Below are 16,068 nucleotides of genomic sequence, written 5' to 3' on the forward strand. Positions count from 1 at the left end.
TGTACAGAACATATATGGATATGGATGGCAATACTGGTTGGTTGGTGCTCCGTTTTGGTCTAAAATGATATACTTCAACAACTGCTGGAAGGATTTATAACATAAAAAAAATTCTATTCTAACCATTAAGACACATTTTATCAAAAAAAAAAAACACTTAAAAAGAAATATTGCAAAAAGTTTACATAGGAGCTGGTGGAAGGAGACTTATTTTTTGCAGACCAGTCTGACCTTGATGATGATGGCTGCACTGACACTATCACCTGACTGCTGACTGAAAGCACTGTGCTGAAGAGTTATGGGAGGTAAAGTGCATTAACCAGGCCTCTAGGGTAGGAGGGGAGGAAAGAACATAACGCAACACGTCTATTCAGTAGGAATATTTACTTTTTCCCATTTCTCAAGCTGAAATAAAATGACATGAATGTGGGAACTGGTGGAACAAAGAAGCAGCTGAACCTAGTGAAGTAAAATAGCAGCTTGAAAGTTTTCTACTTTGTATTTACAGTATTATAATCCTGTTTGTCTTAAGTTGAGAACCTTCCATAAGGCGTTTTGAAGGGACTTTGATAAAAAGTGTCGTGACAGGGAACCTGGTGCATATATGCTGTATTTGACTATATGTACTTACATACCATTGGCACATGTTGTTTTAGCAACACAAGTCAGTTTGTGGAAAGGGTAGTAGAATGAGATGTAGTGTAAGAGCCTGGGTAAAGTGTGAATGGCAGGTGAAATCCCAACTTTTATTAGCATGCTGCACTATTTTCTCCTGGGTGACTTTGGCTCCTTCGTCTCACACTTTCTGCTTTGTGAAACATTGGAAGTTAACCTTTAGACTTAATCTACACAATGAGGTAATCCTAGCACATTTTTACAGGAAATGGAGACTTAAACTGTGCAGATATGAGTAAAAAAACACATTGAAGTTTCATGAATTCTGGCTGTAGCAGGCGTCAGTTAAAGGTCACTGTGTTGGAGATGATTGCAGTCCTGCCTTAATTTGTTGGTGAAACCTGCCTTTTAAAAATGTTCACCTCATTAGAATACAGCAAGACAGTATGCATACTGATGATAAGCAACCTGATATAAATTTCAGCATTGTCTTTTCATATTTTTTTTTTTCTTCCTTTTTCTATGCAGTTAGTCCAAGTGACAACAGTAGCACATTTTGTCGGAGCCCGGTCTGGCCCCTAGATGCCCCATCTCTTAAACAAGCCAATGGAGACCTGAGGTTGGGACCCCACTGGAGGCCCCAGAGCCCAAAAAGTCCCAAAAGCCCCAAGGTCCTGCGCCTTAGTCCCCAGGAAAGCAGGTACAACAAGGCTGCACTTTACTTTTGCATGTAAATATTCAGCATTTACACTTAATATGCCTAATTTTTTTTAAATTTTGTGTTGCTTTCAGTCTGTCAATGAGGGCTAAGCTGCTGGAAACAGACAGTAATGAAAACGGAGAGACCAAGGACGACTTTGAGGAGTACAGACCCTCAACGCCAACCCCTCCTCCTGCTCAGAACGGTATTTGTCACCATCCGTAACAGCCCAACCGCCAGTGGCATCTTCCATTAGCCGCTGTTATAATTCACACTGGCATGAGTGTGAATTATAAATAGAAGCAAAATGAATAATAGATGCACTGAGTTATCCCTTTCTGTTTCTCCTTCTGTCTTTTTAAAGCAGAAAAAAAATTCTCTCTCTCTCTCTTCAGGCTCCTCAGTGAAGGACAGCCTGCGGCTTCCTCTACCTCAGGGAGACTCAGGCAGCGAGGAAGGGGGTTCCTCCCCGGCTAGCTCCCCCAGGACTGAGAGGGGTTCCCTAAGTGGCCTGGTTAAGAGCACCCACCGTGCCCTGCTGGGTAGTGGCTCCCTCCTGGCCTCTATAGGACTGGGTCGCTGCTTGGATTTTCCCCCAAGGGTGCCTCCCCGAACTAACCCCCCTTTCCTAGAGGACCGCACCCCATCAGAAATGGAGATCTCCTTCCCTAAACCCCTTATTTCAGATCCTCCAGTAGTGGATGATCTCATCACTTTCTCCACTTCTGAGCCTCTTCCCAGACCACTATTCGATTTAGCTCTCCATTACCAGGAACTAAAGCCCTTGCCCCTGACCCCACCACCACCAAATCCCCGCGAGAGGAGTGGCCACCGGACACCGCAGACACCGCAGACACCGCACAGTCCGCAGAGCCCCAGGACCCCTCCACAGTATGGCACAGCTAGCTCCGGGGAGTGGACTCCAAGTTCCCATTCAACCAACGGGGAGTTGGGCTGTGAGGCTTTGGAGCACAGAGTGGACAGGAGGAGGCGATCCAGCCAAGGCCTCCATGGCTCTCAGCTAGGTCAGTCCGAGTCAGGTGTTTTAAAGGGGCATTGCACCAATTTTACAATTTAAAGTCAGTTAACTAGTTACTGGATACTTAAAGTCGAGATAATTTAACCTCTGCTGCTTTAATGTTGACGCTTCTTTTTTTTAAATTTGTTGTCTTTTGCAAGTCTTCCAACTTTATGAAGGTGCAATACTATTACAGTGGAGTGGCCTTTTAAATTACAGGTTCCTCTTGAGATTGGATCTGCGATTTTGTTTTTAATTTAGCTACACAATTCATCCTGATTTCCTCAAGAGCACTAAGCACATTTTACCTTGAATAATGTACCTTCTCAGCATGACAATGTTCTGTCACACTTCTTGCTGAATTATTATTGTGCTGTTTTTAGCAAGATCTTTTTGGCACAAGAGAGGCTTAATGCTGCACAAGCCTTTTCATTTACATCAAAGCTCGTCTTCAGCTATTTTCATATCTCAGGTAACAGCTGGCCCTTCATACTTCACTGCTAATACTTGCTAAGAGAAGCTAGCATCCAGTCTTCTGTTGTTTTTCCACTTTCTAGCCAGTTTTCTTTAATTGCAAAGTTGAAGATGAATGCAAAACATCAGACGCTCAGCTGAGGTCACAAAGACCTAAATTGGTACAAATCTGTTCTTGACTTCACCATCACTTCTTTCTGGCCATTTCCTCAGCTGCATTAGAGGCTTGGCTGGAGATCAGCAGTGCATCTTGGGTCTATTAACACTATTAACAGTTTGAGCCAAATTTCATATGGAGCCATGTCAAATTTATGCCTCTGTGCCCTGTGTAATGGATGCATACATCACACATGCTGAAATATTTCATGTGAAAATAGGCAGTTTTCACAAAGCATATTTACACTTTTTCTGAATTTATTTTAAGTGCTATGCTAACAGATTTTCTGCATATCAGTAACACTTTGATTTATGGTACATGATTGCTTTTTGCAAAGACTATTATGCATTTCTTAGAAGAACTGACACAGTTAAGAGCCGTAATGATGGAGGCGTGGGTATTGGTTGTTTTAAGAGCGAGTGGGCTTTACGAGGGCTTTAAGAGTGCCCTCTGGTAACATTTCACACTCTGTATCTGGTCCGTTTGACTCACAAAGCCTTGGATTCTCTACAGAGAGGTTCTTACAGCTTTGCCCCCAGGTACTGAGCATACATGCCTTGCCTGTTCTTCTGCTAACTACCACAATCTCATAGACCGCATGCGCTCATTATATCAGGTGTGCAGATGCAAAAGGCCACACATAATTAAAGAGAGAGTGTTTTAGCTTAACATCTTATTATGTTTATTGACTGTAATGACTCGGGCTCAGATACATAGACAGACTGCCACAAGGTTGCTGGCAGTGAATGTGAAGAGAGAGATGAATTCAGAGGATTCCTTCGTTTTCGGTAGCTCTCATGTGACTCTTGATTGCTCCTTCTTGTCAGCTGAATAGCCTAGTAGCCTTGGAGAGTTGCTGTTGATGTAAATAATGCCATTTGGCAGACACATCACATTTGAAAATAGCAAATGTTCATTCAAGCTGATTTATTCTGAGTTTAATGTTCTTGTCAAGGCTAATTTATACTTACTGTTTGCTGCTGCTGCAGCTCTGTCAACTACTTACACAGCACTATGTTATATTTAATTTAAACTAATTACATCACCATTCTGTGCTAGTGATTGTTCCCTTTCTTTTATACAGCAATAATGAACTACTGTCATGGTTTTTTTTTTTTTAATCATACACTATATGTGTGAGGAAAAAATGAAGAATTCAGAGTGGAGAGGAGCGCATCAATGAGTATGAGGGGAACCCTACAGCAATTTGAGAGTAAATCACAGGTTAACTACTACTCTTCAAGCAAGGAAGTAAAGGACAAAATTATGTTGTTTAATGAGTTGACTATGCAGCCTTTTTTCTTTCTCAGTGGCATCCAACTGGTTTTACAGACGAGGGTTGTTTTAATCACGTAGAATATCACCCATTTGTAGAATGGTGTCTGGATCTGGAGGAGCTTTCTGTAGGCCAAATAATTAATCCTGATGATGATGTAGTGATGTCATGAATTTTTTTCTTTAGTTTATAAACTGGAGGATTGGTGTTTGAAACAGTAGGCCATGTAAAAAACAGGAAATGTTTAATTAAAGATGCTATTGCGTTGTATTATAGGAAACATTCTAAGGCTTAACTCATACTAAGATAGGATTTTATTTGAATTCTGTTTCTCACAAGTCTGTTAGCCATTCTTAAGTAACTAAACTAACGAAATGACTGCAGGGCCCTGTTAATGGTTTGTCTTTCTGTCTTTCTACAGTTTTGGACCTGCCCTTATGCCAGGACACACAGGACTCAGATGACAAGCCTTCAGTGTCATATGCCCTCCACCCCAACCCTGCTCTCTGGAGCCCCAAAACCCGTCGCCTGGAGGTCAGCGTCATCCCTCGGCCCCGCCCATCTCCCATCCGCCCTCGCATTGACCCCTGGAGCTTTATCTCAGCTGGTGGTGGAAACTCAGCTGTGGGCCGAAGCTCAAACCGCTCAGACAGCAACCCTCTGGGCTACCAGCCCTCCCCTACCAATCCGTTCACTAACTGTGACCCGTTCCCCTCGCCGGACTGTGACCCGTTTGCTCTCAAAGCAGACCCCTCAAGCAGCTCAGACATGGCTTCACCCTTTGACCCATTCTCAGCTCCTTTTCCCACTTCCCGCTCTGCCCCATGCTCCGCCAATGGGTCACCCACGCTGCCCTCGTTCCGCATAGTGCCCCTCAACCCTGCTGACTCGCCCCTGATTGATTTGGGCTGGGCAGCCTGCAGCAAGCCCCTGGATGGCGCCAAAGAGAGAGCTAACCCCCGCAAGACACTGGGGCTGAAGCCCTTCAAGTCCCCGATGCAACTCAGAGACGACAGATTCTAAACTCAGCCTCTCCTGTGGCACATGGCCGACTCTCACTTATGGATGTTAAAGACCAATCACAGGAACACAGTCCAGGACCGTTTCCACTAATACGTCCTATATTTTAACAAGGATTTGCAATCTTTTAAAAGACGCACACCTGTCTCCCAACCCACTAAGGGAGGTTTCCCCTACGGGAGACTCAATTATTGCAGGTCTTATTTATAAGCTAGCCTGCTGCTTTGGAAACCAGAAAGCCAGTGAAAGCCAGGGAAAGGTGGTACATTGGATTGTGGGACAGCTGCCTGTGAACCAAGAGCTGGTGCCCATTTCATTCTCTCTGTCTATCTCTGTTTCTCTATCCCTTTGAAGGAGCAGAATACAGATCACTATCCCCATCTTCAGATTCTATCAGACTGCTCATATCACATGCTTTCATCTCCACCGTACCTTTGAAGCATTGTGACAATGCAGAGGTGGATAAGGCGACTTGCACAGCTTCATCTGCCTCTACCTCTCTGCAGACTGAAGGGACAAAAATTTGGAGTGCCTTATTTCGTGAAGTGTTTTTAATATATATATCTTTCCTTGAATGATTAATATGGTGCATTGGGAAGATGCTATGAATTTGACTTAAATTTTCAAATCGGCTTAGCATTGCTGTATAAGAAAATGTCGTCTGCATGTGTGTACATGTATGTCTGGACTCATTGTTCGAGGAAATCTCTCTTTTGTTTTTTTAAACAGCGTCTGCCTGTTGCATTATGGGCAAAAGTACTCAGAGTGGGTATTCTTGGTCGCTCTTGAAATCCAACGCAAAACCATGACCCAGTCATTCCACTTGGAAGCAGATAACATTCCAGTCACATTCTCCGGGAAATGCCAGGGATTGGACAGATTCATTTGGCTGGCAGGCGACACAGTACAGGAAACAAGATGGGGGAGCCCTCTGCATTCCATGCATATGCCAAAGAATGCCACTGTGACAGTGTAAGGGATGGGACAAAGAGTGTTTGCAAATAAGTTGTTTTTACCCCCGAAGAGTGCCAGACGGGTGGGGTTTGGCACACTGGACCATACAGAGAGTTGACAATCAGAGGTAGTATTTAAACATTATTTTAATAACATGTTTTGTGGTTATTTGACTTATTTTACACCAATTAGACTGAGTTATTCCCACCCGCTGATGCTTTAGGAAGGTTCAACCAAAAATCAGTATTTGCAAATACCCTTAAACTCCTGTCCCTTTTAATTTTGAAATTAAAAGTCCATCCCAAACCGGTTTAACAGTTCTAAAAAGATCTGGTGGGATTCTCTAAAAGTCTTGTTGAGATACAGATATAGTAGAAAGCTTAAAAATAACATAGAACACAGATAATGCGTCGTAGGATCCAAATTTTTTGTTCTTGTTTTTAAATAGCTGTTAACTGCAACGAGTAGGTCAAGCATGTAACCGTCTGAAAGAGACCCTCTCACACATGGCACTTAACAGCTTTACCCAAGCATTACGAGGTACAAATACTGATCGGGTTCATCACTGACTCCGTGTCATTGGAAGACAATAACAGCTTTGTTCTGATGAAGAGTGAAAACTCATCTCCAAAGGGGGGAGCTTTGTGATTAGCCTAATAATCCTACTGACGAACAGAGGAGGCTGATAGTGATAATTAGCCTCTTGATAAGAGCAGGGAGCATTAACAAAGCGTTCAGATATTTGGTTAATTAATTTGCCCCAATCCTTCAAAACGCCCTTGCAAGGTATTGAGTGGTTTCTTGCATCTGCGTACATCTCAACTTAAGCCGTGCTCTTTTTTATGCATAAAGTCTCACAGAGGCCGAGCTGACTTTCCTCCCTCCCTCCCTGCTCCTTTTCTCTGTTGCCACTGGCTGCTCGGCTGCTGACCAGATGAAACCTTCGTCATTGAGGCTCGCCTTTTTCTACATCCTTCCCCCTCAAGCAATGTGGGAGAAAGTTTTCTTTCTTTTTTTTACTCCTACTCATTTGTTCCCTTTTTCTCTGGAAAGTTTTCTCAAGGGCAGTTTTGTCCTGACACTGCAGAGCATTCAGCCAGGTTTCTATCTGCAAATAAGAAATGGCATTTGTTCTAGGACAGTCCATTTACCAGGGGAGAGCTCGTTTTACAGAGGCAATTGAATTTGTTTGGGATTGAAACAGGAGCTTTACTATGCATTTGTATTACGTGGTAATTTGTCTGTTCATCAGCTGCTAGACATTCAAATAACAATTGGCCATAACAAAGAGACCTAGTACTTATAATGATGTCAGTATGTTTCAGACACTGTTGTTCTTGGTTGCACAAATGAAAATTGACAAAATGTGTGTGAGGGCTGTATAAAGAGAGCTGAAGAGAGTTCAAACACTGCCTACTGTCCCAATTCCACACAAATGACTGCATAAGGTGGACATATTAAGGAGGTTCTAGACACTGTTAGATGAACAGACAAGGACTTGATTGGACATGCATGCATGTTGTCAAGCTGTACATTTAAATTCTGAGAAAGAAAACATCCCATGCACTCAACACCTAGGTAATAGCCAGTACATATAAGCCCCCATTCACAGTCTGACAGGATCACACAAAGAAATTCTTGTCTAAATTTGTTTTATGTTGACCTCTTGTCCAATCGAACAGCTCACCTGCCGTCTCCAGCAGTGTGGATCCTCTTCACACTGTGTAAAAGTTGGAGGTTTAATATAGAATTTGTCTCTCAGCAGCAGTGTCATACTTTCCTCCGCTCTCTTTTCCTCATCACCAAAATTTCACAGTCTTGACAAGTGATGAGTTATTGCCTCTTCTCTTTGTGTCAACACACAAAGCCACAAGAGTGATTGTGGGATTGTCATTAGGCTTGGGTGGCTGTTATTGTCAACAGAACTGTGCGAGGGGAGAAAAGATACATGAAGGAAAGTGAGATGATTGAAAAGTCTGGCAGATTATTTCTGTCATAAATTCTCTGTGTGTGTCAAGTATCCATTTTAAGTTGCCACTCATGTTTTCTCGGTGTGTTCTCTCAGTGCTAGACTTTTAATTTTTCCCTCAGAGCTGATGTTGAAAAGCGTCACCTGCCGTTCTCCATCAAGGGCGCACACATTGAGTAATTGACTACATGAAATATTATTTGCAATAACAGCAGTCACTGTGCTTTTCACAGCTGATTAAGTCAGTGCCAATAGGTGCAGTGGGAATTCTTTTTCTCCTCGTAATAACTTGTGAAAGTGCTTTAGTGGAGGTGGTGAGAAACCATTCTGCTGCAAAATGACCTGTGCATTGAAAGACACTGGGAAACTTTAGATATGTTATTTCATATTTTTAACATGAGAAAAATACTACTATTACTTGGCTCCTAAGGCATAATCAGAATTTTCAGAAAATCCTTGTAGCTGAGGGACTAAGCAGGACCGCTGTAGGAAGTCTTTTATGGACAGGGACATCCAATTCGTGGTTTTGCCTGTCAGATTCAGGAACCATAGCTGCCAGTCGTCTGCCCAAGCTGACAGCCAGCACTTCAATAAGAAACTGCTGATGAGCTGTTAGTGACTCGGCTCTTCCAGGCATCGTCTCATCCGTCATTGCAAATCAGCGTCCTGAGTACAAACTGACAGGGAGAATGGAAGTGAATTCTCTGCAGAAAAAAGTGATATCTGGCCACCAGCGATCCACCTCCAGGCCCTCATCGGTAGGGACCAGACTCAATTTGAGAATCTTAATTCAGAGTTCAAGCTCAGTGCATTGCCCCTAATCAGCAAATGGCAAATGGTCAGTACATTTCATGAATAAAAGCTAATGAGACAGCACAATGGAGGAGCCCAAGGCTCTGACCCTCATCAAGCCAAGAGGCTACTTGTAAGCAGTGGTTGTCTTTTAGAATTTCAGATGTGAAAAATCAGAGCCATTATCAGGATTGGAAAAAAACATGCTGCAAACGAGTTATTTACTGCCTTTGTGAAGGGGTAACAGTGGAAAGTGAAGCCTATTGAAACCATCCATTGGGGTTGTACTGACTTAGAGCTTAATTTGGCTTTGTGAACAGTGGATACATATAATAATTATCTGATTTACCCTGATTAAGCCATTGATTAAACCGTAGCAGTAGTCATGTGTTATGGATTTGCACAGGATTTATACTACTTGTGGAAAACAATGATGCCAGCCTCTTGTACACCTGCCACATCTGTAACCTGATGCCAAATTCCATTGAAAATAGCTAAATCCCAAGACAGACATCCTGTGATATCACATTGACAGGATAGTGACAGTTCTCCCTGATTATGCCAGGGAAGGGCATGTGCTGCTGGTGTTTGATTGCAGTGAGCAGCTAACACTGAGACTGTAAACCCATGCATCAAGATGCTGTGTAATCCCATCATCAGAGATAATTTCTGACTCGTTACTGCACAGTGTTCTGGGTAAACTGAAAAAGCTCCAGGATAGCAGTGTGTGTGTGAACCATGATTACTGAGAGAAAGGTTGAATCCATTTGAACAGTGTAAATGCCTAATTGAACTATTCTGTATTCTGATTAGGCAAAGTTAAAAGAGGAGAGTGTGTATTTGTAGTGTTTGACTTTAAGAAAATCAAGTCAAATAAAGAGGAGATTGTATTTCTTAAATGGCTGCAGCACCAGTTAAAGCACGTTTTCTCTGTCTCATAGTTACTGAGAAAACTGGTGAAGGATTCAATAAGGATGGAGGGAATAGCACGGGCACATGCATCACATATTTTATTGATGAAATCTTGGCGGGTCACTGAGGAGTAAATTGTAAAATGACAAAATAGATGACCTGGCATTTCAAGGCTTTCGACACATTTAAGTTTGCTGCCTTTGCTTGCTTGTGTTCAATTAGGTGGATGTTAGAAATATATCTGGTTATCAGCCTTGTTTAAGCTATCTCACAGAGCCAGACACACAATATTGCTCTGTCTGGTCCATATTAAACTGCAACACCTGCCCGGCTCTTTGTTTGGCATTAACAAGCCGAGACCAAATGATCAAATATGACCTTTCATTGACTGTACAGGATTTGCACATCCCAACAGGGATGTGGACAAAAGGCATGTGTGCGAGGGGCACTGCCAGGTGAATAAGCTAATGTTCAGACACTCAAAGTAGGAATATTTTTTCTAATTCTTTTCAGTCTGTGCATCCAAGGTCACCATCTGCTGTCCTCCTTTTCTGTAACGACGAAAGCTGGATGAATGGGAGCCATGAAAGGGGGACTAATTCGTTTTCAGGACCACAGTTAGGGCTCTTGAAGAAGGCTGGCGCTCAGTTTAGAAAATAAACATGGATTTTATCTGTGAGGTGATTAAGTCCGAGGCCCACACACTCATCTCCCCTTCACTCAATAGGATACAACAGCCCCATGGTCATGATTATTGTTCTGCCTAGCTATTGACACTCCATTACCTTGTGATCTTCCAAGAATAGAAGCCGGTCGTGTTGAGCCGAGTGTTGAATGAGTGTACTGGAAGCCAATTGGTTGTTTAAACAGCCCTTGCGTCTTGAATCTAGAGGCTGAAAATTGATTTATTGTTGTATGCTCAGTGTTGTTTGCAGATAGAAGGAATTTAATAGATACGCTTGACATTTGTCTAAATCATATGATGTCTCACTACAGATCAGGGTGTGTGATCAAATTCTACATAGATAGCCCTATTCTGACCAGACAGTACAATCTATTTCGAAGCTTGTTGAAGTAGTTAAAAGTTAAAATATAGAAGACTATGCATGGATTTTATTATTATTATTCAATGAGCAGATTCCAGTCTCTGATTGAGTACAAAACCATGTTAGGTGGTCTCCTTCAGGCGCTTATGTGTGGGCTTAAATAACTGAACTCTAAAGGATTCATCAGGATATTTTAAACAGTTTGGATGGTACAAATTAATGGCCAGATCTCTTCCATACACAGTGTCACAGTACTGTACAAGGCTCCTCCTTCTACAGCTTTCTACCAGCAAGCTAAGGACATTCACTAAATTTATGAACTGGGAAAGGGTGGATATTTATAAATGGCCATCTTTTTACACACTGGATTAAAACTTATTTCTCTCAAGATGGCCATTGACACAGTCTACGTTAGGATGATGAATGGATTGTTTCATATGAACAAAACATTTTCTATGTTTTCACTGGAGTATGTAAGATGTATGCATGGGTGCTACACATGAGGTGTATTCATTTTAATTTCCAGTTCTCCTGTTCGACCAAAATGATTCTCTATGAGCCCTGATATTTTTTGTAGCAGAGGATTCAAGAGAAGTGCCTGGTAGAGCTTGAAATCTGTTTCTCTGTACATTGCAGCAAAATCCTTTAATTGTAGTCCAATGCCCCCTTGGGGTACCCATACTGATTTTTTTTTTTTTTTTTATGTGCATAAAAACTGCTAGATAGAGATGAGGTGTTTGCTACTACTTTAAGATAGTGGGAAAGGTTGACCTCCTCTCTGTCTTTGTATCTATTTGCTTTTATTGTAATTGTTCCAATTCTTTTTGCATGTTTTGTTTGTGTTTTGTTACAACCTAGGCGTTGTGATGATGCAATTGTTGCATTGCTCTGGCAGCCATTTTTACATCTCTCTCAGACCTCTCTCTGCTCATGCGAGTTAGAGGTTTTGCAGTCGTCTGGCTTGGAGAATTCATTATTGTTGCGTTTTTGTGAACTTTCGCACTGGGCTGGGCCTAATCAACTGTTTTTATTGTTGTGTGTCAAGAGGATTATTTCTGTATACAGTATGTGAAAAATGTTTTTATTTCTCTTGACTATCATAATGGGTTTTAACCTGTGGAAATAAGAGAAAGGAAAAAGCTCAAAAAGAGATAAGACCAAATAAAATGTAACACTCCGGACTTGTTTGTGCCATTTTTCACATCACAGTGGAAAACGAGAATTTGATGGCAGTCAGTCGTTTCTTTAGTAATCTCAGTCGACCATAAAACATGGAATGAAATTGTTTTCTAAACTTGTTTCAAGTTGACTGATTATATCGGAGTAATTAGACACTTTTAATTTCCATGCATTTTGTGGACTCTGTCATGTTAGACAGCAATTATGTGCGAGTGTGTAAACCCTTTCAGTGTCCTACTATTAGTCACCTATGGAAGGCCAGAGAGGACATGCATGTAATTATCTCCTTTCTGCTGCTTTATTGGGATGCCAAGTCACTGTATGATTGCAACATAACAATAATTATTTTGTCATCACAAGCAAACATTCTGACTAAAAAAAGCTTTCATCAGTAGGTGGAGTTTGCCTTCAAATATGCATTTTATATGAACACATTTCTTTATTGTTGTGCTTTAAAATAGGGCAAGGAGAGTTAGCAATCAAATCCAAAAAATATTTTTATTACATGATGTAATTACTGCAGCCCTTTCTAATTAATTAGACAATGGGTTTCTAGTGATTATTTTTTTGATCTGTAGAAGAACAGACCAGAATTTCCCTGATAATGAATTTTCAAAGTCTTGATGAAACTAATTATTATTCATCCTTTTGGGAGCACAAGTCTCTGTGGCACAGTCCAACCTGTCATTGCTGACTAAAGTCACTAAAGTCATCAGGTTTCATCTTCTGTAAATAATGAATATCTGTATGGACTTCTGGCTGCCTGGTAGCTGTCAAGATATTTCACTTTGGACCAGCCAACTGAAAACCTTAGATGCTCTAAAAAGTGGTTAGAAAAATGGAGTTTATGTAGTCACCTGTAAGGGGCAGATATAGCCATTTGCCTTTAGTTGGCAGCTCCGTTTAAAGTGAAATCTAAAGCGATGGCAATCCTGCCACAGAAGCAGAAGCGAATATTCTGTTCTCACCATAACATGACATCTTTCCACATCATTTATGGCCCAGCATGGTTCAGTGGAAGTAAACCGCGTGTACTTTCTATTTGCATGACAGGTGGTGACAGAAAGGACAGCGCTGCCTTGTGTGTGTGTGTGTTTTCCTGAACAACAGAATCTGGGGCGTTCCTACAGAGCCATGAATGTGGCCCCACATGCTGTCTTCCACTGTTAGTGCCTTGTCAGACCAGATGTTTTGTCTCTTGCAGTATTTGACCGCCCAGCTCGATGAAGACAAGATGTAATGCTGTAGAACACATAATGAGGGCCACTCTGATGTTTCTGACCTCCAAATAGACCCACATTAAATCTTTCAGACCTCAGTCTAATCAGAGTATTTCCTTGAATGGGAGGATTTTAGGTTAATACCAGGGTAACTTTCCAGACAGTTAAATAACCGTACAATAAAGTCCTAACAAATTTTGTTGCTGACACTGAAACACATGACTCCTTGAGGAGTCTCTGATCTACAAAGATATTCACTCATAGCTGTAGGTATGTTTATATGTATCTATACTGCAGATATGTCTGATATGATGTTGGACACTTAGGGCTGGGATGTAAGAAACTCAAGGAGCTGCAAGGAAACTGCACCCACTCCAGCTCGGCAGCAAGTGCACACTGCCAACTTCAAATAACAGCTGTCTCCAGAGAGAGGTCATCATCTCAAATAGGAATCTGTTTGAAGAATGAGAGGAGAAGGCTGTTGAAGGGGCTTGGTGGGTGGACTAGTGAAGACATGTTGCTGCACTTTACTACGGCCCTTTCCCTTCTTATCAATGCTGTCAGTCAACTGGGCAATACAGAGAATCAGCTCTGTCAGCAAGGACATGATGGAGAAACCTGCCGCATCGCCTGACCCTCCTCTACCCTGGTGCAAGTCTCCGAGGCTCTGGTTGCCATGGACACTGTGAATGAAAGTCTGTAAAGCGCAGTGTTAAGGCTCTGCAGTGCCTTCATACTGAACACTGTGTTTTTTCTTTCTTTCCAGTCTATTTAAATATATTATCTGTATGATCTAGTTTGCAAGTGTTTCTTTTTAAATACAATAAATAGTAATGATATTAATAATAATGATAAAGTGTTTATTATTTTTTAGAGCCAGTATTAAAACTTAGACTTAAACTGCCATTATTGCCCATTAAAAACATGTTTTTTTGAAAATGTATTAAAAAAACCAAAGTTAAAACTTAGACCTACAGTGGCTGTAAATAGAAACCAGTGGCAGAAAAAAGGATTTGTTATCCCAAAGTGCGACCTGAAGCTGAATGCTTTTTTTTTTGTTGTGTTTATATTTTGACAGAAAAGTATATTTCTTTCAAAATATAATAAATGTATTATATATAATTGTATAAATTTAAATAAACTGCTTTTCAGTGAATATGTTTGCTACATAATAATTTAAGACCACTTTAATCATTTCATGTGGAACTTTGATTTATATTAATCAGATGATCACAATCGATAATGCTAATGTTTCTGGGTGTATTACTTAAGATAAGAAGTCGTTATTGTGTAGACACATTGTTTTCCTGCCCCAGAGTGGGCACAAATAGTTGTTGCAGAATTAATTAACCAAATGTTTTTTCCTCTTAAACCTTGAGCATTCATACAACTATGAAATTTCCTACCACTGTTTCTGATATTGCTGACCTTTAGTTGAAGATATTCATATTTAATCTTAATTTGTCATTTTAACACCTGACACCTTGGGCGCTTAACCAAATCCGTCTCCCCATGTCCACGTTAAACTTGTTAACTTTAAATATTGTTTTTCTCTTTACAACTCAAAAGGTCATGTTCAGCATCATTTATATGTACAGAGCTGAGCATCAGATCTTCTCATTTTCGGCTCAATTTAGTAATCGAATCAGTCTCCCACCAGTCAAGCTCCTCTATTCCCCAAAAGAGAATATCTTATCAACGTTAATGAAGAGTGGGAATGAACTTCTGTTTCTCCCTATTCCTCTCTGCTCAGAAGCCTGAAACGATTTTGTTTGACAGAACAGTTAAATAAAAGAAAAAGGAACAAATCCAGATGTTTCCTCAAAATGTGATTGAACTTTGACACATTTATCTGTGTTTTAATGATAATTTATTTATACCAGTAACAATTTATATATGTATAAACTGCGTGCATATACTGATATATGTAGAAACGTATGTAACTGAATGCATTGTCATTTCAGTGTGACAAACATTAAATGTGGACCACATTATTTAGTTTATGTTTTTATATATTTTGTACAGCTTTGTGTAAACTGCATATTTTAGGCAAGCAGGTCATTTGTATTGGGGAATTCAATTAGTGCAATAGCATTCAGATATGAGATAGAGATCCTGTTTTTCATTAGATGTCCCAGTCAGAGGGACCTGAGATGTCAGAAAACTAAAAAGACTAGACAAGCTTTTGCAAAGACATAGCTTGGGTTGTTTTGAAAAGCTCCCTGCAAGAACATAATACAGATCTTAGTGTGACAAATCTGCTGCCTTACAGTATTCTGCACTCTGCAACATCTATTTTCTTGACTTCACAAAAGGAAAATCATCAAACAAAAGTCATTCTGGATTTTTCCCAGAATGTTCTATAGAGAAATAAGCCAGAGAGATCATTTTGGAAAAAATGATATCAGTGTCAGTTTTTGAGGGAAACATAATGCATATAAACATCCCAACCTCAACTAAGCTGTGAATTATGAAGGCAGCATGAAGGGTTTTAGAGCTGCTTTGCAGCCTTAGGGTCTGGACAACTTGCAATGCTGGAAGCCTTGGAATCGATAAAATCCAAGTTGTAGCAGGAAATGCTGCAGAAGAATATCAGTGCAGCTCTGAATTGATTTGTGTGTATCTGTGCACAGGCATACCTACAATATATGACATGCCACTTTAACATGAAATAGATTTAAGTTGAATATCCATAATTGCATTTCAGATGTCTGAAATTGCATTTTGACTAGTCAA

The 16,068-nt window shown here is 40.8% G+C and overlaps 1 protein-coding gene across 1 annotated transcript in view; it reads left to right on the plus strand.

Moving 5' to 3' along the window:
• The window catches only part of LOC113124461 (mitogen-activated protein kinase kinase kinase 11), a 39,171-nt gene extending 27,057 nt beyond the window's left edge, over positions 1-12,114 (plus strand). Inside the window, exons 7-10 of the mRNA XM_026297354.1 lie at positions 1,144-1,315; positions 1,408-1,520; positions 1,711-2,340; positions 4,662-12,114. Coding sequence (XP_026153139.1) covers positions 1,144-1,315; positions 1,408-1,520; positions 1,711-2,340; positions 4,662-5,263 — 1,517 coding nt within the window. The 3' untranslated portion in view covers positions 5,264-12,114. The remainder of the gene's footprint in view (positions 1-1,143; positions 1,316-1,407; positions 1,521-1,710; positions 2,341-4,661) is intronic.
• Positions 12,115-16,068: the final 3,954 nt, after the last annotated feature.

This window comes from Mastacembelus armatus, chromosome 18, assembly GCF_900324485.2.
Source record: "Mastacembelus armatus chromosome 18, fMasArm1.2, whole genome shotgun sequence".
In the NCBI taxonomy this organism is placed as follows: domain Eukaryota; kingdom Metazoa; phylum Chordata; class Actinopteri; order Synbranchiformes; family Mastacembelidae; genus Mastacembelus; species Mastacembelus armatus.